Raw genomic sequence first — 22,802 nt, 5'->3', positions numbered from 1 at the left:
GTAAGCTGCTCATCTTGGGGGAGAGGGAGAGACAGAGAGACAGAGACAGACAGCTACAGAGACCAAAGAAGACAAGATAGTCTTCGAGATCATACCTCTATGAACAGCTTCCTTCAACTAGGTCCTGTCTGCCGAGTTTCTGTCATCCCCCAATAATGCCATCAGATTGTGAATCTGTTAATGGATCTCAGTGCGCTGATGAAGTTAGAGGCCTCTTGATCTGATCACCTTCCAGAAGCTGCATCTCTGAACACATGAATCTTTGGGGGACATTTTAGATCTAATCTCTGGGAGGTGAATCACCTACTTAGGGGTTAAAAAAAAAAATCCCAGGCAAATTTACTAGTAGATCTCTTTTGGTGAGTTCGGATGCTCATTTTTTTCTGTGGATGAATATTGAAATCTAAAATTAATTGGTTTTTGTATTATAATCTATTTCTTTTTAATATAGCATTCTAAATTTGGCACTGACTATACTAATGATAATTTTGTTCCAGCGCCTGCCTTGCAAGCGCAAGGTCCCGAGAGTTCGATCCCTGGTATCAAAAAAAAAACAAACCCAAAAACTAATGATAATTTTGCCAGTGGAATTAAATACTGTCAAGATTAGAATATGTTTGAAAAAGTAGCTTTTTGTGAGAACAGTATGATGAATCTATTGATAAATCACAGATTTTCTAGTTGATCCACCAAAACCTGCTTTTCTGCTATAACAGTGTGGATCAACTTCATTCTTAGGTAGGAGCCACACTGGTGATACTGTACTGCATTCAGAAAGGATTTCTTTTTTTGAGATGGGGGTCTCATGTTGTAGCCTAGGCCAGCCTGGAACTCACAATCCTTTTACCTGAACTTCTTGAGTGCTGAGATTATTGGCATGCGCAAATCACTATGCCTAGCCAGGAGGGATTATTTTTGAAGCTATAATTACATGGATTTTGTATATATTTTCCAGATATTATTTTGAATTAGATTTCCTCGTTGTACTAAGTACAGTTACCAGCTTCCTCTTTAATGATAATCATTACAGTGTTAGTATAAACTCTCCAGTGACATTTACTTCATCATTACAAATGTTAATTGCTAATGGAATACTTTTTTGTTCCTTTGACAGAACATCTGATCAAATTCATGACCATGGGGGATATGAAGACCCCAGACTTTGATGACCTCCTGGCAGCATTTGACATCCCAGATATGGTCGATCCCAAAGCAGCTATTGAGTCTGGACATGATGACCACGAAAGCCACATTAAGCAGAATGCTCATGTGGATGATGACTCTCATACACCATCATCTTCTGATGTCGGTGTCAGCGTGATTGTTAAGAATGTTCGGAACATAGATTCCTCTGAGGGTGGGGAAAAAGATGGCCACAATCCCACGGGTAATGGCTTACATAATGGGTTTCTCACAGCATCTTCTTTGGATGGTTACACTAAAGATGGAGTGAAGTCCTTGAAAGGAGATGGGTCTACCTCAGAGGTGACTCTAAAGGACTCAGCATTCAGCCAGTTCAGCCCAATATCAAGTGCTGAAGAGTTTGATGATGATGAGAAAATAGAGGTGGATGACCCTCCTGATAAGGAGGATGTGCGTTCAAGTTTCAGATCAAATGTGTTGACAGGGTCAGTTTCCCAACAGGACTATGATAAACTAAAGGCACTTGGGGAAAATGCAAGCAAAACTGGAATCTCTACATCAGGCAATATGGATAAAAATAAAGTAAAGAGAGAAACAGAAACAAATTCCATAAATCTGAGTGTTTATGAACCATTTAAAGTCAGAAAATCAGAAGATAAGTTGAAGGAAAACTCTGAAAAGATGCTTGAAAACAGGGTCCTTGATGGGAAACTCAACTCCGAGAAGAGTGATACCAACCTTGCTGGCGTCACATCTAAGACAAAGTCATCTTCTAAACTCTCCTCATGCATAGCTGCCATCGCAGCACTGAGTGCCAAAAAGGCAGCTTCAGACTCCTGCAAAGAACCTGCAGCCAGTTCCAGGGAATCCTCTCCATTACCAAAAGAAGTAAATGACAGTCCAAGAGCCACCGACAAGTCTCCCGAATCCCAGAGTCTCATCGATGGCACCAAGAAAGCTTCCTTGAAGCCACCGGATAGTCCTAGGAGCGTCTCAAGTGAGAACAGCAGTAAAGGCTCCCCATCCTCTCCTGCAGGATCCACTCCAGCAATCCCCAAAGTCCGCATCAAAACCATTAAGACGTCTTCTGGGGAGATCAAGAGAACAGTGACTAGGGTTTTGCCAGAAGTGGATCTTGACTCTGGGAAGAAGCCTTCTGAGCAGACAGCGTCTGTGATGGCCTCTGTCACATCCCTTCTGTCATCTCCAGCATCAGCAGCCGTCCTATCTTCTCCCCCCAGGGCGCCTCTCCAGTCAGCCATGGTTACCAATGCAGTTTCCCCTGCAGAGCTGACCCCCAAACAGGTCACCATCAAGCCTGTGGCCACTGCTTTCTTGCCTGTGTCTGCTGTCAAGACAGCAGGGTCCCAAGTCATCAATCTGAAGCTTGCTAACAACACAACGGTGAAAGCCACAGTCATATCTGCTGCCTCTGTTCAGAGTGCCAGCAGTGCCATCATTAAAGCCGCCAACGCCATTCAGCAGCAAACCGTTGTGGTGCCGGCATCCAGCCTGGCCAATGCCAAACTCGTGCCAAAGACTGTGCACCTTGCCAACCTTAACCTTCTGCCTCAGGGTGCCCAGGCCACCTCTGAACTCCGCCAAGTGCTAACTAAACCTCAGCAACAAATAAAGCAGGCAATAATCAATGCAGCGGCCTCACAACCACCCAAAAAGGTGTCTCGAGTCCAAGTGGTGTCGTCCTTGCAGAGTTCTGTGGTGGAAGCTTTCAACAAGGTGCTGAGCAGTGTCAATCCAGTCCCAGTTTACATCCCAAACCTCAGTCCTCCCGCCAATGCGGGGATCTCATTACCAACGCGTGGGTACAAGTGCTTGGAGTGTGGGGACTCCTTCGCGCTAGAAAAGAGCCTGACCCAGCACTATGACAGGCGTAGTGTGCGCATTGAAGTAACGTGCAACCATTGTACAAAGAACCTTGTTTTTTACAACAAATGCAGCCTCCTTTCCCATGCTCGCGGGCATAAGGAAAAAGGAGTGGTAATGCAGTGCTCCCACTTAATTTTAAAGCCAGTCCCAGCAGATCAGATGATAGTGTCTCCGTCTAGCAATACTTCCACTTCATCTCTCACTCTGCAGAGCTCTGTGGGAGCTGGCACACACACTGTAACAAAAATCCAGTCTGGCATAACTGGGACAGTCATATCAGCTCCTTCAAGCACACCCATCACCCCAGCCATGCCCCTAGACGAAGACCCCTCCAAACTCTGTAGACACAGTCTCAAATGTTTGGAGTGTAACGAAGTCTTCCAGGACGAGACATCACTGGCTACACATTTCCAGCAGGCTGCAGATACAAGTGGACAAGTAGAGTATCATTTAAATTTTGATGTTTCAGTGATGAGTGTAGCCATGAGTGCTCAGTAAGATGCCTTGATTTTTAGAGATGGCAGAGGAATTAAGTGGAGGAGTAGGTGCATGTATGTTGTGTAAGTAAGCACAGAAGAAGGGATTGTTTTCATAGTAGAAGCAGTGTTGAAACATGAAGATGATTATTTTAAGCCAGCTACAAAGTATATATATATATTGGTTGGGTTATGCTACTTTAGATTTAGATAATTGTTCAGTTGTTGGAATTAGTGTTAGAAGCCTCAGATTTAGCTAATTACAGTGTCACTCAGTTGTATTAAGTGCTCAGTTTGGGTTACATCGTACAGTTCTGAGTTATTAGTGACAATGTTGGAAGCTTAAAAGTTGTTTACTGTTGTTATTTATAATACCAAAATGACTTTTATAAATACACCTAATAAGTACCCATATTTATGGCATGTCTACTTAAGACAGTGGTTCAGAAGTCTATTCAGTACTCTTGGCTAGAGTGAATTTAAGCTTTTCATGTCCAGTTAAATAGCCTACCTTTATGTGTGTTTGCAGTGAAGTGCAAGTTGGTGATAGTGAAGTATATTCCACAGTGTACATCAGCCTTTTATCTCGGTCATTTATTTTTCACCATGAGGAATTTTTGTCTAATAGATAAATGTGTTCAACAGATATACCTAATACTTGGAATAATTGGACATACCAAATGAAATAATTTCAAGCTCCAGAGACCACATAATATATTTTTCAAATCAGCAAATGTGTGCAATGATCCTTTTTTCTTTTCCTCAAGTTTATGCTGTGGTTCAGAAGTCTGGTACTGTCTTGTCGATTAGTTTTTCAAGTGCTACTACTGATTTAAATTATTTGTAAGAGTTTCAGTTTGGAGAATAAAAGATCAAGAGTACCTCAGTTTACTTTGGATTTTCAGGTTAGTGGCAATGGAAACAATGAAGACTTTAGACAACATGCTTGGAGGTTTGATGTTTAATATGTTGGCCGCTCTGCAGCAGTACACTCTAAAAATACAAAAGCAGCTATGTAGTTTGGGGCAGCCCTGATTGCTGTGGCTCTTGGGTTAGATTCTAGTGATAATGCTTGCGGACAACTCTATATCTTGTCATCACTTCCTCAAAAGATAATACAATAAAAGGAAAAAGAGAAAAGCCCCAAAGCCATTTTTTTTAGTCCAGTTTGCCCTACGTTCCTGATTCTGTGTTGTTGGTAGTGTGGAATGATGGACTCTGTCCTGATCCATAAGGGTTTGCACACTACTTTACTAGTAGCCCTCCTCAGTTTGGAACTGCCCTCAGATGTATTTGTCTTCTTTCTCCAGGAACACGAAAGGCTATAGGTAGAAATTTCCCGTGTTCCTCATATCCCTTCAGTTTTTGTTCTCTGTTTACCTTTTAGACTCACATCCAAACTGCTATCAAACAAGGATGTTCTTTCCATATGGGAAGGAGATGAATATCTTCTGTTGTGTGTGCTGTTGCTTTGCTGTTACTTTTTTTTTTTTGTACTGGGGATCGAACTCAGGACCTTACGCTTGTGAGGCAGGCGTGGCGCCACTGAGCTAAATCCCCAACCCTATTACTTTTTTTTTTGGTACCGGGGATCGAACTCGGGTCCTTGTGCTTGCAAGGCAGGTGGTGGAACCACTGAGCTAAATCCCCGGCCTCCTGCTATTACTTTTATATTTTGCTGAGACACATAAAATATGCAAGTCCCCCATATCATTTGGATCCTAAGGAATGAGCCATGGCAGGATGCACATTAACTGTAAGGCCAACTACACATGAAGCAAAACACATTGCTCCTATTTGCTGTCCTTCCCTATTATGTCTACGTAATTCTCATGCTCAACATAATTCTCATGCTAGCACCTGCAAGGAGATAGTGAGCTTCACCTGACAGTGTGGCCATGTCCTACAGGGTTAGAGACATAAAAATGCCCCGCAGTTTCTCCTAGCTTCATTTCCCCTGTCTTACAGTCATGGTCCAGAAGACTGCACATTTTCTTGTTTTCATACACAAACCAGGTGGCTCTCGCTTGGATTCAGGTGGGGAGTCTGGTTTTACCCTAGCATCTCCAGCAGTTACTCCTTTAACATCTACTATGAGACCCACCTGTATCTCTCCCACAGCCCCAGGAGGTCAGCAGCGTACGTGTAGCCATGGTGTACAAGCCTCATGATGTAGTGGGAGGTGGGGTGGCCCTTATCACTTGTCACCAAGTGAAGTATTTGTTAACTGTAGGGCTGCAGTAAGGCAGAAGGAAAAAAGCCAGGCATGCAGGTGTGCACCTGTAATCCTAGCACTTGGGAGGCTGAGGTAGGAGGATCCCAAGTTCCAGCCCAACCTGGGCAACTTAGGCAGATCCTATCAAAAAACAGCTGGAGATGTGTAGCTCAGTGTGAAGACCCTGAGTTCAGTCTCCAATAAACCCCCTACACACACACACAAAAGAGAAGGCAACATAGTCTTCATTCTGTATTTTCAGTTTGCTAGTCACACAACCATTGGGCAGCTTATAACTGTGAACTTGAACTCAGCTGGGAAAAAATATACCTACAGAAATGGTTTCCTTGCAGGCACGGTGGTGTACATCTGATATCCTAGCTACTCTACCAACTAACTCTGGTGCATCACAAGGTCAAGGCCAGTCCGGGCAACTTAATAAGACCCTAAAAATCGCAGGGATGTGGCTCAGGGATAGAGTGCTGGCTTAGCTTGCAGGAGGGCCCAGGTTCCCCCCGCCCCAGGCGGGAAAGGCTTCCTTTCCCCGGGCCAGTGGCACTTCCAGCACCAAGACTTTGCTGAGTCTCTCTGCTTTTCTCTCATGTGTGTTGTGTTCCATGGATCAAAAACCTTTCCTTTCTGTTTCACCACTGCCATCTATATTCTTGGTAACTCAATGAGGAATGGAGAAACTGGATTCTCCCAGATTGTCCTAACTTGCCTGGCCTCACACCTGGGTTAGGAAGGAGCTTGCCTTTCTTCCCTCTCTAATCTGCTGAATCTACCAGGGGCCCTCAGTCGTCCTCAGAATGGCTTTTCTTGGTTTAGCTCAGCCTCATCTTCCTTTTTTTAAGCACTCATCTTTCTTTCCATTATCTTTCATGCCTTTTGTGTGTTCAGAACAGTTCCTCCCATTTTCTGGTCCCGAGAACTCCCAACGGTGGCTGTGTGTGCTGCATCTCCGCCGGTTCCTGTGCAGGGCTGTTCAGCTTTCCCAAGCCGTGCCTGTCTGTCATGGGCCAGAAGAAGGTGTTGGTGGCATTTGCTGTGTTGTGCTTTGCCAGTTGCTTTTCCTCTGCACTCTGTGATGGTCTATACAAAAGTAACAATCACTTAGCATCAGAGCCCGGTTATGGGGCCCAGCTCTGTGCTCAGGCCATGCCCCCTATCAGGTCCCCAACAAGCTGGGTTGAATACAGGACCTAGTTTAAGCCTTCTTTTCTTTCTCCTTTGCCCAAGCTTGAATACAAGTTTGGAATTTTTTCATACCCAGGCAAGTGATGAGGTCCAGGAACCCAAAGCATGCTTGGGCCGAGGTTAGAATGCCTCCTCGCCTCCCTCGCCTGTCTGGAGTTAGCACAGCAGAGGCGGAGTAGCAGGGCAGCCGAAGGAGAAAGAGGGTCACGTCCCCGCAGGCTGTACGGAAATAAGGAGTGCAGTGAAAATGGACTGTGGCCAACTGACTTTTTCACACCAGTGAATTTGTCCCAGTTGGGGGCTTCTGTTCTGACCCGTCTGATTCATTGTACCTGCTGTGGGGCACCTTGAGAAAAGGAGTGGGCAGAGAGGCCAGAGAAATGCTCTTTATGTCCAGGAAGTGTTTTAAGAGCTGATGACTGTGAGTTTAATAATTGATACTTAAATGTATTTATATCATTGCTTCACTTCTTAGTAAAACCATGATTAAATATAGTCGAGTTGAGACTGGAAGTGCCTGCTGTAACCTCTTAATTGTTAAAAATCTGTTTTCTTTCTATAGCATCTATGTCAGGCATAGAATCAGAGAATGTAATAGGTCCCTTTGGGCTGCTCTTCCATTTTACATTGGAAAAACAAATGCCCAGTTTAGTAGGACAACCAGGACTCAAGGCAAGGTTTCTTTCTTTAAAAAAAATTTTTTTTTTTTAAGGCAAGGTTTCTTTACTGTTGGCTTGTTATTTTTTTGCTGCATCATGCTGATTTCCTAGGATACAGAAACATAGAATATCATAGCTAGAGTCTCACATAAGAAAGAACTCTTTGGGTTATATCCAGATTGGCTTTAAGAGTTCGAATAAGGGTGAAATGTCTGCAGTTGTCCTCATTTTTAGGGATTACTGTTCATGTTAGTTTCAGGAACTTTCTGGACATCATTAACACAACGTTAAGAATATTGAGTTCACTTCTATGTACACTTTCCTCAAGCAGTTTCTCCTGGAAATCGTGGAGGCCCCTCCAGCCCTCCCCAAGTATTATTACCTGAAGACTCATGACTGGGTTTTTGGCCCTGCTCTCAGTTTTTCTTTTGTTCAAACTAGTCTTGTTCCAGTTTTTATTTTAGTGTTACCAACTCTCAAATATACCTGTACTTTCCAAGGATAATCATTTAAGTAGTTTATGTATATCATCCATATAGCTTTCAATCAACTTGCTCATTTAACTGTCACCTCTTTCTAGAGATTTTAAATGTAGCAGAATAATTTGAGGCCAAAGCTACCCCACCTAGCATTGGGAACAAAGGGTATTTGTAGTCAGTTCTCCTATAATGCTTTCTTTGTGTTATTCCCATTTAAGTAAGATCTGAAGTGAAATATTTTCTTTGTGTTCTTACTGTAAAATTGGATGAAAATGAAAACCAGAAAACAAACTGGTATGTTTTATTATTCCTGTTTTTTGGTAATTATTCTGTAGTTAGATTATGGAACTGCTGTTAATGTGGGGACAGTAGTTTACTTAGCATCTGGCTGATTACTAAACTGGCAGTGTTCTGACCTTTGAATTCAGTATTTCATGTTGCAGGCTTTGGTCTATTTGAATTTAAGTATGAATATATGCCATGTTTACTCACATTTCTCACCTTTTCCCTTGTCTCTTTCTCGGGCTGTTTTTCTTTCTAAAATATGAATTGAAACACATACACTTACTTTCTTTGTTACTCTGATATTTCCTCATGATGGAAAGAGGATGCTGAGCTCCACCTTATTGACTCCCTAACAGGCCCATCTCGGGCCCCTCGTCCTTCCCCATGGCCTGTGTATATTTATAGCTATATATCTACATATCAGCAGTTGCTTTCAGTGCCAGCATTGGGCTGAAAGGGCTCAAGAAGGGTAATTGTAAAGTGTGGGATATGATAACTTTTCAGCTTTATTTTCCTATAGTTTTTTAGTACCACCTGACTTTACTGAAAAGTAATAACTGCCTTAAAAAGTAACAGTTGTCTGAGCAAATGAGGGTGTCCCAGAGTAGAAATTAGCTATTACCTGAGTATCAAAAACATAAGCAAAATATCTGATGACATAAGTAAAATATCAAGAGGCACAGAAGACCATTTCAGTACCTTTTATTGTGCTTCTATCTGAAAGGCAGGTGCCAGCAAATTAAACTGCTTCCTTCTCTAGTCAGGAGTCTCAACTTGTACAGTGGAGTTAGGATTTTTAGATATATTTTGATTCTTTGGTTAAAAAGAAAAGAAGGGGAAAGGGAAAATCAGGTTCCTTTAAACCACAAAAAAATCCTTGCACGCCCCCACAGTGTTCAAGTGTATCCTCTAAATCCAAAAAATGTGCACCTTTGTTCTGAATTCAGAGCATCTCAGAAAAACTAGTGGAATACGCCCTTGTGCTGTGAAAACATTTGACTACTATCTTGAGGCGCAGGAATGACATGCTTACTATAAAACAGATTCAGTTAGGTAAGTTGAGTACAACTAAGTAAACCGTGTCAAGGGTGTAAAATTATTGGTACTGTGAAAATATTAAGGAGTCTATAAACAGAAGAGCATACTTTTTCTCACATGGAGTGGAGGCAAGGTGTGGAAGCTGGTAAACAGATGTGGGAGTAGATGCAGTGTACGTATAAAAATATGCATGCATCTGTGTAAACAAGGTAAGGCCCCTGTGTGTTCAGCATGACTCTCAAATGACCATGTTCTCCCATTTCAGCAATTGCAGAATATGAAAGCATTTTGATTTGAGGCTGTAGTCCTTATTGGCTCCCCTTTCTCCTTATGCTTCCGTATCTAATGTGGGTGAAGAACCTTGGCTGGTGCAATGGACGAGTGCTGATTCTTGTGGTTGGGAACTGGGGAGACATGATGATGAACTTAAGTAACAACGCATTGTGCATTTCATGTGTATTGTGGAGATTAACCATTTGTTGTTACATCTTGAAAGATAATGTGAAAAGTTTTTTTTTAAGCTTTTAAGGGAACACTTTATATTCTTAAATTTTCTTTTTATTTTGTACTGTTATAAAACTAGTATTGTACAGCACAATACTTTAGATAACAGAAGCTGCTGCGGGAGAGGGTACAGATTTCTTTCTAATCCTAGCATGACATGGTCATCTTTGGCATTTAAGTTTATTTGCTTAGTTTTCAGTCTTGTGTATTTTTCTTGTTGTTGTTCATTCCTTATAACCCCCATCCATTCCTTCATCGCTGCTCCATCAAAAGCCTTAAAATTATTAGAATCTGGTTCAAACCCTGATTTTTGCACTTAATAGCTGGTGGGGCTTTGGACAAGTTTCTTTACTAAGCCTCATTTCTGCATCTGTAAAATGGAGATACTGTGTACTTCATAGGTTATTGTGAGAAATAAATGGGAGAGGTACTTAAATTTATTTATGTATTTAAAGTACCTAATTTATCACTTGGTTCATTGGTGAAATGGGATCAATCTATATTTATATTTTATATATACATATGCATATAATATGTATGTGTGTATATAAATGCATAATGTGTATTGTGGATATATGTATAGATATATAATTTCTTTTACTTCTTTTAGTATCAGAATATGAACTTTATTTCCAAGTAAGTGCAAGACATTCTAAGATGCCTGCAGAAATGCAGACATCATTAATTCACAGCCTGGGATTAAGCACTGTGTGACATTAGAGAGAAGACTATTTTAGTTCAAAGAAACAAATGATTGCTGGTGATAATGTAGATGTTAACAGGATCTTGTGATGATGAATCTGTTGTTTCCTTGTGGCTTGTTTTAACCTTTGAAATATGTGTTATTAGAAAAGGAATGCTATTTTTAAATGACACTAACCTCATCAAAGCTACCTGTAATGTTCTTATTTTGTGATTATAATAAACATTATATGGGATAAAATTTGTATTTTAGACCTTTCAGGAGAAAACCAAGAAAGAATTTTCAAGTGAGTTTCTTATTTTTCTTGGTCTCAGTCACCCTGAAGTTTAAACTTTACATTTTGGGCTTATTCAGAAGCGTAGAAGCTTTTAAAATTTGTAACTCTGTTGTCAATATTCAAGAGTGTTTAAAATCTTAGCACAAATCTGTATTTTGAAGCTTTTTCTGACTTTGATACAAATTGTGTATTTTAGAGATAGTAGGTACTTGTTTTTGCATGAGTGTCTGAAAGTATTGAAGCATTTTATCTGATGCTATTTTAGGGTTATTTTTAGAATGGAAGTAAGTTCTCAGTTTATATTAACTTTTTTTGGTTTTGTGTTTTAAAATTATACCATGTTTGGTGTTAACATCTAAGGGGATGAAAATAATATATTTTAGTCTTTTTTTTCCTAAGTAATGCTATATAGTCTTTTCCAAAGAGATTTCAGTCTTTATTTTATTTTGTATGTATCTGATCTCTGTAAAATTTCAACTAAATGCCTACATTTATGTTTCAGAGCTGGAGTTCATTGGTCTGAATTATAAATTATATTATGGCCAGTTTGACCATTTAAAAGCCAAATTTAAGTGCAGGAAGGAAAGTAATTGCTGTGGCCGTTCTTTTTGCAGTCTGTGCTGCAGAATTCAAATAACTAAAATGACTAGGGGAGAAACAAAGAAACTGAATTAGCCTCTGGTTAATTTTTATTTTTTTAAAAGAAATTTTATGAATCATGGGAGCTGTGATTACCCACAAGATACATATGCCTGTAAACTTGTTAATATACATTAAAGTTGATTTGCTAACATAATTTGCAAGAATGCCTCTTTCTTGCATTAAACAAAATGCAAAAGTTACTAAATTGGAACTGTTTAAGGCTGGCATTCTCTTTAGCTCATACTTTCGGATGAGCCTGACTGCTCAATATAGATAAATTTTATTTTTTACAGGGTAAAGAATTTTTCCATTGAACATACAATTTTCAAGTTTGTTCTTCTGTTGGGCATAGAATCAATTATAGTAGGATTTGAAATGAGAGAGGTATAATTGCTGTGAGGTTTAACCAAGGTTCTTTGCATATTAGAAAATACTTAGCAGGACCAACCCTGTTTCCCCCTTTGGTTTATTTAGAAGACTTGCACTGTCTGCCAGATGCTGCTTCCTAACCAGTGCAGTTATGCATCACATCAGAGAATCCATCAGCACAAATCTCCCTATACCTGTCCCGAGTGTGGGGCCATCTGCAGGTCGGTGCACTTCCAGACCCACGTCACCAAGAACTGTCTGCACTACACGCGGAGAGTTGGTTTTCGGTCAGTATATTGTTCACTAATAACTACACTGTGGTTGGAGTGATCTACGCACATAGCTCTTAGGGTCATGCAGTAATACCTCAATTAACAGTTCTCTGGAAGCCTAGCTCATTTGTACTAGAGTTGACCTGTTTGAATTCTTTCAAGGAAGTGTTGGCCCTGCTGTCCACACAGAGCTGAGGACAGGTGGGCCAATCCTTTTAGTTAATAGTGTGCATGTGTGGAGGCTCGGCTTTGATCAACTGTCATAACGTTTTCTGTCTGGATCCTTTTTAGTACACTTTTTTTTTCAGGTGTGGGGGACTACTGGAGATTGAACCCAGGGCCTTTGCACTGAGCTACATCCCCAGATCTTTTTATTCTTTTTTAATTTTGAGACAAGGTCTTGCCAAGTTTTCTAGGCTGGACTTGAACTTGGATTCTTTTTGCCTCATCTTCCCAAAGTGCTGGGATTACAGGTGTGTGCCATTACACCAAGTTTAGTACACTTTTGTTGTCACACTCCCTAAATTTTAACCCGTGGAAGAATACCATGTATTTCTGTATCTCTTTTTTTTTTTTCTCGGTACTGGGGATCGAACTCCGGTCCTTGTGCTTTTGAGGCAAGCGGCGGAACCACTGAGCTAAATCCCTGGCCCATTTCTGTATCTCTTAATGCCTTCCTTCTGCTAATGAAAACAAATGGTGAGATGGTTGCTTACTTTATCCATACTGAAGAACCTGATATAAACCATTTTCTAACATTGCTTTTTATAGAAGAATCTTCTACTCCAAATAACGTTTCCTTCCTGCTCCTCTGTGTCCTCCTCCTCCTTTCCTGGAGTCTAGGTTTCTCTACTGTCTCCTGCACAGATTAACTGTGGCCCCTTTCATTGCTCTCAAAGATTCCCAGACATGTGTTTTACCATATCTGGCAAATTTAATGTTAGTTCAGTATTGAGCGATGAACTTTATTCTCTACTTTATGACCTTCTGAAGTTCATTCCTGTGCCATATATATTTTGACTCCATGAAAATCTCCCAAGATAACGTCATATATAGCACAGTGTCTTTGTTAATGGAGGTATTTCTGTATTGTATGTTTATCTTAGTGTTGTTTGCTCAACCAGTAACTTTAATATTAGACTGTTAAATGTGCAATAATATTTTTTTAGTTATAATCTGGTTATATTTTATAAAAATGAAGTCCAGTTGGTATGATTCGATGGTTTTGTAGTCTTATTTTATTTAAATTTAGATTATATCACTGAGTGGCTTTGCCGATTTTTCTAATACTAAATTATGAAACTGACCTCTCTTTTTTATCTCATGCCTCCAAACCTGTAGTGCGTGCTTTATGGACTAGATCTAGCCTGGTAGGAAACCTTTGGTTTAGAAATCAAGAAATCAGAGTTTCATGTACAGTACCTGTTTTGCCTGTAACTGATTGTGTGGAAATTCATTCATTCTCTCTGTGCTGTGGTGCCCTGTCTATAAACTTGGTGGGCTGATTGCGGCCAGCACCACTAGGATGTTACAAACAGGATAATCAGATGCCTTAGAGCTTCAAGTCCATGCTGGATAATATTTTGTTTCTTATCACATGTTTTGAAACTGTTATTGGTACATTCCATGCATAATGATAGAAGGCAGCTCTGCGACATACTGCTTTTTTCATTAATGCCAAACTTTCCTCAAGCATTTACTTTATTCTTCTAATATGAAAACAAACCAAGGCTGTAGTGAAGCTTTCATGGTGTCTTTGCTGAGACAGATACTCTGCATGCACCCTAAAGTAATCACCTCACTTGGAAAAGACCATCTGTGATTCCCTTTTTGATCCGTCCACAGTTTCTTAAATGTGGTGCTTTACAGATTCAAATTTTTAAGTTTTATATTAAGTGTAGAGTTGCCTTTGCCCAACTGGAGGCTATACAAACTAAAAGTGCTATTATGTATTAATACTGTTAAGCCTGTTATGAAGTTTAGTTTATGTTTATATCTCCTCGAAAAGAGAGAGAAACATTTTTAAGCTTAATTGTTTTCCCTGCTGTTTAAATAATGGTCCAGTCTGATACTTCACTGGGGCTTGACAGCCTGTAGACCTTGTTGTGTTTGTCTCTCTCTTTGGCTGCATAGCTAATTATCTTCAATTTGTTTTTTCTGTAGCCAAAGAAGTCTGTCACATGGTTCCCACATCTTCCTTTGTCTATTTCTGATGCAAGCGTCTTAGTCTCTTTCTTGCTCATACTGCATTTCTCAGATACTAAGGGGTCCTTTGGCTTCTGGTTAACTTGGTAAAGTCAAATATTGATGAAAGTCAAGTCTTTTTCTGAATTTTCTTGCCTTCTGATACATTGGGTCTGCATCTTACAGGATTGTGTACTGTAAAAAAAAGTTAAAACTATATTCAGAAAATAATGAAGCTGGGCATGGTGGCACATGCCTGTAATCTCAGCACTTGGAAGGCTGAGACAGGAGGATCGCCGTAGCCTGGGCTACATAGCGAGTTCAAGGCCAGCCTGAACTACATAGTGAGACTCTGTTTAAAAAAAAAAAAAAAAAAGAAACAAAAGAAAATCAAGGGACTGAATTGTAGCCAGGACACAAAGGAAAACTTTTTCAGGCCGGGATGGGTGGTGCACATGTATAATCACAGCTACTCAGGAGGCTGAGGCAGGAGGCACAAGTTCAAGGCCAGCCTGGGCAACTAGATGAGAGCCTGTCTTAAAATAAATAGGGCTGAGATGTAGCTGAGTGATAGAGCACTTGCATAGCATTTAAGAGGTCCTGGGTTCAATCCTCAGCACACCCCCACCTGCTCTCCCAAAAAAGGAGGGTATGCTTTTGGCCTCCATAGTGGTTTTGGACTGAGTTAATACCACTTCCTTCTGCCATAAAAAATGCCACTTGTAGTTTAAATACTTTAACTTCCTTTGTACTTTCTGTTAATTAAACCATCTTGTCTCTGAAAATGACTTCAGGGAATTGGTGCATTTCACTTTCTTCCTTTTCGTCCTTCCCTGGTCTTTTGAGCATCACTTTCTTGTTCTTGATGGGAAGATCTTTGTGATTTGTGGCATGGTGGATCCTTAGTTTTCTTACTAACCTCTCCACTCCTGTTTTGCCCAGTCTCCCCTTTCCTTGGAGTCATGAGCTTCTAGGGTTGAGAAGGACTAAAAACAATCTTTTTCAGCTCTTCTCATTTTGTAAGAACTGGTCCATAAAGGAACATTAACCTATCCAAGACAAGTTAACTCAGAAGAGTTCCAGTATCTTGGGTGGCTCCTGCATTGCCTGAAATAACAATTCTAGTAGATAGTATAGTGAAGCTTTCCTTCTGTTTTCCTGTTGTCAGTGTCTTTGTGTTGCTGAACACTATGCCTTAAGACATTCAGAATACTAATGCATTAATTATATTTTTAAAAAATTGCATCCAAAGCCTAATTAGGCATGCTTTATATAATGCATATGGTACAGAACATGCCACACCTGTCTGGCTTTGCAAGTACAGTATCTCCATGATTTGGAAGGGAGCCTTTAAGCACGGAAGTGTTCTAGGCTACCATGGAAGTCAGTGGGCACTGCTTCATGGACAGAAGGGCCTGTCTGCGGTCTTCCCAGGTAATTCACGCACATGTCCAGGAACACACATGTTCAGATACATCCAAGTAAATCTCTGGAGATTTCCAAGTCTGCAGAGAGACACTGTAGCATAGGTTTCAGAACAAAGATGACTCTGTCCTCCAGTGGAAGTGATATAAGTGCCACTGAGTCATGTATATGAAATGAGGAGGTAGAGGAGAAATGAATCCTTAGTTTTAAAGTTTGTTTCTGTGGGTTAGATTGGAATAAAGAGTGACCTAATTGTCAAATTATTTGAAATTCAAAAAGTAAGGAAGTTATCTAGAGGCAATTTTTTTAGAGGTATAATTTTTTCGGAAGCTTGTAGTTCATGTACTTTCTTGAGCATATCCAAGTGTATTCATATTTATTTTCTAGGAGACAAAAAACCTAGGGGGTTGACCTTCTCCACCCTGTGGTCACCATACATTAGGTACATCAGATGCACTGACCACACATTGTGCACCAAGAGACAGTGGGTATTGCTTGGGAGCTGGTGCTCTTTTGCATTTCTCTGCCTCTCTGTGAGAGGATATAGGTTCTGCCTGCTGCAAGGGCTTCTTCCATTGGAAATGCCATTTGCAAACTGGGATGGGTCGGAGCTTCAGGTCCTGGTATCAGAATACAGCATGTGGAAGTCCTTCCCAGAGCCAGGAGTTGTGAGGGCTTGTTAATGTTCTTTGGGCTGATTTGGCTCCCACGACCCATCAGTCTCCAGGCCTAAAGATGCTCAAAAAATTGACCTTTTGAGTTTCACTTTTCTTCTTCATGACCTTCCCTCATAGACATATAAAAATAATTTTAATCTGTTGTAAATAGAAAAAAACAAAAAACTTTCAAAAAGCCATTAGAAACCTAAATTGGCTATAAAATATGTTCATCTTACCGAGGTCTTACACAGAGAAGACATACGTGTTTAGAGGACTATGCTAATGACTGTGTTATTTTTCTAACAGATGTGTACATTGCAATGTTGTGTACTCTGATGTGGCTGCACTGAAATCTCACATTCAAGGCTCTCACTGTGAAGTCTTCTACAAGTGCTCTATCTGTCCAATGGCATTTAAGTCTGCCCCGAGTACACATTCCCACGCCTACACTCAGCATCCTGGCGTCAAGATAGGAGAACCAAAGTAAGTCATACCAACTTCCAATTTGTACTCCTCTACTTTATTAGTAATTTAGAGGAGGTAGTCCTTCCTTTGAATAAAATTTAAGATACAAAAATTATGTAGCTATTCCAATTTTGATGCTCTATGAAGTACAGCTCATAGCTCATGCAAACCTTTCAATTCTTTCCAGGTAAAGCCTTTGTCCTCAAATGTCACCTATTATTTATGCTATCAGTTTTTGCTAAAGTCAATATTTATATATTGTATTATTTAGATGATTTTCACAAGTAAGCTTTAGGAAAATTATTTTTTAAAAAACTGTCCTTTGAAAATTTTTTCATAGTTTCTTCCTAATAGGATACACTTTTCCCAGTAGTATTTACAAGACAAAGTCAGCTTAAATTACTGGTTAATGAGTTTCACATCATCACCAGTATTAAGTCCTTCATTAGTAGGTATAAACTTGTTTTTGCCTTAATTTTAGTCTTCATTTTACTGATTTTGCTTTGTAGAGTCTTTAAAAATGAATTGGCTCTTCGGCAGACAGGGGATGCCTTCCTGCAGGAGGGGAGGGTTATAGAGAGGAGGGAACCATGAGCACAGGGGCTGGTCAAAATCCTACCACCTGCAAGCTGTGTACCTGGGTCTGTTATTTACCAGCCTTAGCTTCTGTTTTCTCTGCTATAAACTGAGAGTAATGCTTGCATCCTGTGGTTTATGAGAGGCTAAATGAGATGACATATTTAAAATGTGTACTGCACTGTCCCTCCGTTGGGAATGTGGAAACATTAGTTCCTTCCTGCATTTCTTCACTCCTTGTTTATATAGCTCTGGATTAGAGGCTTCTGGTTGTATTCATCTTATTTAGGGTTTCACTATGGAAGTGTAGTTTGATAATTATGTGAGGCTAGATTTCATGTCCAAATCTGTTGGTGTATTTTTGTCTGTAACTACATTATGAAGGAGTTATAGGAATATAAGCAGATATGTGTTATAATATCTGTATATCTCTCCCTAGATACATAGCTTTTATTATAACATTTAGTTATGAGGAAATGTGATTGAATCCTTATAAATAGAAGTGATTATATACTTTTAAAATGCTAAATTCTAATTTTATTCTAATAGGACCTTCACTTTGATCTTTTGTATTTTGACATGCAAAATGAAACACATTAGAAATTAGGGATGTGTGAACAACTTGGTGCCTTGGCTTTGAAGACAGGGATTAGTGAATGTTAGTATCTATCAATGTTCATGATAACAACACTGGATATGAACTGGATATGAATGCAGCTTTTACCTCCCAGTGAATATAATTATTTGGTTCCATATTCAAAAAATTAAACTTCGGTGCTGAAATGTATATGAAATCTGAAATAGTAGTTGTAACTTGGGAATTTAGGACAGCAGATGATTAAGCTAAAACAATATTCCTCAAATTTGAGTACAATAATCCCTCTCTTAACTACTGTTTTACTTTCTTTTTTTTTTTTTTGTACCGGGGATCGAACTCAGGTCCTTGTGCTTGTGAGGCAGGCGGCGGAACCACTGAGCTAAATCCCCAGCCCATGTTTTACTTTCTGTGGTTTCAGTTACTCATGGTCTGAAAATATTAAATGGAAAATTCCAAAAATAAACAAACTTTTTTTTTTTTTTTGGTACCGGGGATCAGGACCTTGAGCTTGCAAGGCAGGTGCAGCGCCACTGACAACCGGCCCTGCAAACTCTTAAATTTTAAATTGTGTACCATTCTGGGCAGTGTAACAGAATCTCTTGCCATCCTGCTCCATCAAGACCTGAATTATCTGTTTGTCCAGTGTATCCTTGCTGTATATATTACCTGCCTGTTAACAACACAGAGCCCAACATGATGATTGGATTGACTTTTGCAGTGTGGCAGTGCTTGTGTTCAAGTAATCTTTATTTTACTTAACAGTGATCCTTAAGCACAATAGTAGTAATGCTGGTGATTCAGATAATGCCAAAGAGAATTTTAAAGTGCTTCCTTTACGTAAAGAGGTTAAAGTTCTTTATATTTAATAAGGAAAGAAAAAATATTGTATATGTTGAGGTGCTAAGATCTGTGATAAGAAAAATACCTATTCATGAAATCATGAAGAAGTAAGAAGAAATTAGTATTAGTTTTGCAGTCACATTTCCAACAGCAAAAGTTATAGTCATAGTGCATGATAAGTGCTAAGATGAAAATGGCATTAAGTTATACTGTTTGGTGCTAGGATAGCCTCAGGCATCCACTGGGGTTCTTGGCTCATATACCCTACCCCATGGATAAAGGAGGACTGCTGTATTTTATAGGAAAAAGGTTGTTTCAGTATTTAAAAAAAATTTTTTTAAATTACCATGGTTCTTTAACAAGTGCAAGCCTAAAATTACATATAAACTACTGTATTGTAAGCTATAAAACTAAAGAGTTTACAGAGGAAAACCGATGAAGTTTAAGCTGCCAGCATTAGTCTGATATATGGTTGGTCTTTGGCAGTATCCAGTTCTCGCTGACACCACTGCTGCAGCAAAGGACACTGCTGCCTTGCCCATGCGGGCTTGGCAGGCCTCTACGTTGCGAGCCCAAGTCAGTACTTCCCTTGTCACCACTTTCAACTCACCATACTGTAAAACTCATTGTGGGGCTGTTGGGTCTACATTTGACCCAAAAGCAGTTAAGTCCAAAGCATTTTGGCAGTAAGTCCAAAATAAGTAAGTGGTCCTCACTCCAAAGGAAACGGGCACTGAAATCTCCAGGAGTATTTGGTTAACAGGCGTTTATGCAAACGATCCAAAATTACACAAGTGATTTGCATTAATTTTTAACAATCAGTATTAAAATAATCCTCCGCCCATTGTCTTTAGTGAACATATGGATGTTTGAAAATACACCATAGAGTTCTGCAGCCCCAGCACCTCAATTTGAAAAGCACAATGTAAGATTGATTATTTATTTACTCACTTATTCATTCATTTATTTATTTATTGTGTGTGCGTGTGTGTGTGCATGTGTGCTGCTGAGGATCGAACACAGGGCCTGGCACCTGTAGGTAAACACTCTACCCTTATACTTTATCCCTGGCCCACAATGCAAGATTTTAAGTTAACATGAATTTATATAGTATTTACTGTATACCAAGCATTGTTGTAAGCACTTTGTTTCTTTTTTGTTTTTGTGGTCTTGGGGATTAAACACAGGATCTCAGTCGTGCTAGACAAATGCTCCACGACTGACCTACATCCCCAGCCCAATACTTTTTGTCAGTACTGGGGAAACTGAGGTAGGAAGATCATGAATTCAATCAAGGCCAGGCTGAACTATATAATGGGACTCTGTCTCTGAAGAAAAACAAAAACATGGAACATTCTGTAGTATTTTCTGGGTAATTTAAATCATTCTGAATATCTACTACTGCACTTTTATGGGAATAAAATTTTGTCTTTATATTTTTTCATCAGTATTTGATTAACAGTAGTTTATTTTGCTGCGCCTTTTATTTGCTAAATGTGTGAGTGGAGAAATGAGAACTCCAAAGTTAAGAATTGTATAGGAGACACAGAGTTGTTAAACAAGTTCCTAAAAAATAGAACATGAAAAACTAGAATGTCTGCATGGTGGAGGACTCGGGGGAGGAGGTCTCAGAAAAAGCTGAATTTGAACCATGGCCCTGGGATTTATTTAGCATCAAGCAAATGATTTAATAACTCTAAGTCTTAATGTGCCATCTGTGAACTGGTTAGCAGTATAAATGCACCTAACAGGGTGTGAGGGTTAGTTGTGTGATGTGGAGGACATTACTTTGCACCTCGTTGGATTCAATCAGTAGTAAAGTAGGAAGTTTATGGCAGCAGTTTGGAGGGGTAGAATCTCTTATTTGTTTTTACCTCCAGCTCAGGTGTAGCGCTGTGTTCTGGAGAGTTGTGGCTGCTATGAGTTTGACCTTAAGGAGTGTGTTTGGTTCTAGCTTTCTCTTCTCTTCTCTCTTTCCTTCCATACTTCCCTTTGTCCTCTCCTCTCTCTCCCTTTCCCTCTCCCTTTGCTTTCTCTTTCTGTCCTCCTGCTTGTCCTCTTCCCCCTTTGTTACAATAGAGTTGCTTGTACTCATTGTAGAATTAGGTTTTGGGGTTTGCTTTTTGAGCCCTGCACAACTGGGCAGCACCTCCTCGCCTTGCCCCACCCCAGGAACTCAGTCAGCCTCACTGGGGTTCGGGCTGTGCCCTCCTCCTGCTGTGCCTGTGCAGAGCTCAGCCCTGACAGTAGGGGCCCCTCCCCCGTCAGGAGCGCCTCACCTTCTCTCCGCCCCCCACACTGTCTCCCTGGGTCTTTTCCATTGTTGTCAGAGACTTTGCTCCATCTTCATCTGTCCCTTAACCACGCCTGTGTCTTTGTGGTACCTTCATTTTGCTCTTTGTATTTTTAAACATTAGCGGCAATTTTTAATAGTTCCTGCCCTACAAAAAAGTTGGAATAATGTACCAAGAACTCTTGCACCTCCTTTACCAGATTCTGTAGTTGTTGGCACTTTCAGTGTTAGGTCCAGCTCGCTGTTCTTATATCCTACTGTGACCTACATACTTCCATGAGTTCTGCTCCTCCCCTCAAAAAGGGCATGCATGTAAATCATCACCACATAGTCCCTAGTTAGGAAGGTGGTGTTAGTCACAACACCATCCATTTTGTAGACTGCATTCACACTTCTCCAGCTGTTGAGATTGTCTCTAAGATTCTAATCTGGGTGTGCTCTTCAGATATAATTGCTCCATCTCAACTCTGGTCCCTCCACCCCTGTCATGTCTTGGCTGTTTAAAAGAGGATACAGGCCTTTCATTCTAAGAATGACTTTCCATCCGTCCATGGCAGTTTTCTCACAGGACATACACTCTTGGCAAGAATTGCCTCAGAAATGATGCTGAACTCTTTCCCATGGGGTCCCACTGGGGGCTTAGGCAGCATTCCCCCATCCTGCTCATTATTGGTGGTGTCACCTTCATCACCAAGCCAGGTTGGTGTCTGCCATGTTATTCCACTGTAATGTCATAGGGGAAATGTCCCGCTTTATATTTTTTAGTGTTTTGTGGAAAGGTATTCCATCCAAGTACTAACTAGGCCCGACCCTGCTTAGCTTCCGAGATCAGATGAGATCAAGCACAATCAGGATGGTATGGCCATAGTGTGGAACGATACTCCAATAACATAGCAGCAACCTAATTCTCAGGTTCCTCGGGAAGATGCTAAGTACATACATTATCTCTAGTTTTGTACTTTCTTGGTTAGCAGATATAAGATAACACCTCAAGAGAGACAAAACCCCTCCCTAGAGGAATGTAGCATGAAAGAAATGAGAGCCATGCCATTTTTTCACAAAATAGTTACTTCTGGGCCGAGGATTTAGCTCAGTGGTTTTGCCGCCTGCTGCACAAGCGTGAGGACCTGAATTCCATCCCCGGTACCAAAAAAAAAAGCTACTTCTGAAAATGGAAGACTGAAAAAAAAAAGAAAATGGAAGGCTGGAATCTTGAGAAAAATTTCATCCAACTAGTAAATCTCAATGCTTTTGTTAAAGTTGTTTTGTAATGGTTATATTCTAATTATTGGGGAGGGAAAAAGCCCCAAGAAGTGCAGACAAGCAAATCAATAAAAAGAATGTATATATCATCATCCAGCTGAGATAACAATTATATGCCTTCTAGTTCTCTCCTATACCTTTAAAAATATGATTATATAGTAATACTGTCTTATTAATCTTTTATTTTTTGTGAAAATCTCCATATCATTGGTATGTGTCTGGAACAACATTTTAATAAAACATTACATGGTTGCTCTGTTTAACCTTTTATGTTATTGGATGTTGGGGCTGTTCACAACCCTAATAATTTGCGATGGTGGGGACCGAACATCCTTGTCACACCTGTTATGCTC

General features: G+C 40.1%; 1 protein-coding gene across 16 annotated transcripts in view; it reads left to right on the top strand.

The window, feature by feature from the left end:
- The window catches only part of Znf532 (zinc finger protein 532), a 118,101-nt gene that overhangs the window by 52,944 nt on the left and 42,355 nt on the right, over positions 1 to 22,802 (top strand). For 13 of the 16 annotated variants that reach the window (XM_087192032.1, XM_021239293.2, XM_087192029.1 and 10 more), the window contains 3 exons: positions 1,115 to 3,468; positions 11,980 to 12,161; positions 16,721 to 16,897. In XM_087192032.1, the coding sequence (XP_087048158.1) occupies positions 1,115 to 3,468; positions 11,980 to 12,161; positions 16,721 to 16,897 (2,713 nt within the window). The remainder of the gene's footprint in view (positions 1 to 1,114; positions 3,469 to 11,979; positions 12,162 to 16,720; positions 16,898 to 22,802) is intronic. The other 3 variants (XM_087192047.1, XM_087192044.1, XM_087192046.1) reach the window with 2 other exon arrangements.

Source organism: Heterocephalus glaber, unplaced genomic scaffold (assembly GCF_053883595.1).
Source record: "Heterocephalus glaber isolate CG9 unplaced genomic scaffold, H.glaber_assembly_v1.0 deba00000331, whole genome shotgun sequence".
Classification (NCBI taxonomy): domain Eukaryota; kingdom Metazoa; phylum Chordata; class Mammalia; order Rodentia; family Bathyergidae; genus Heterocephalus; species Heterocephalus glaber.
This window is presented reverse-complemented; position numbering and strand designations above follow the sequence as displayed.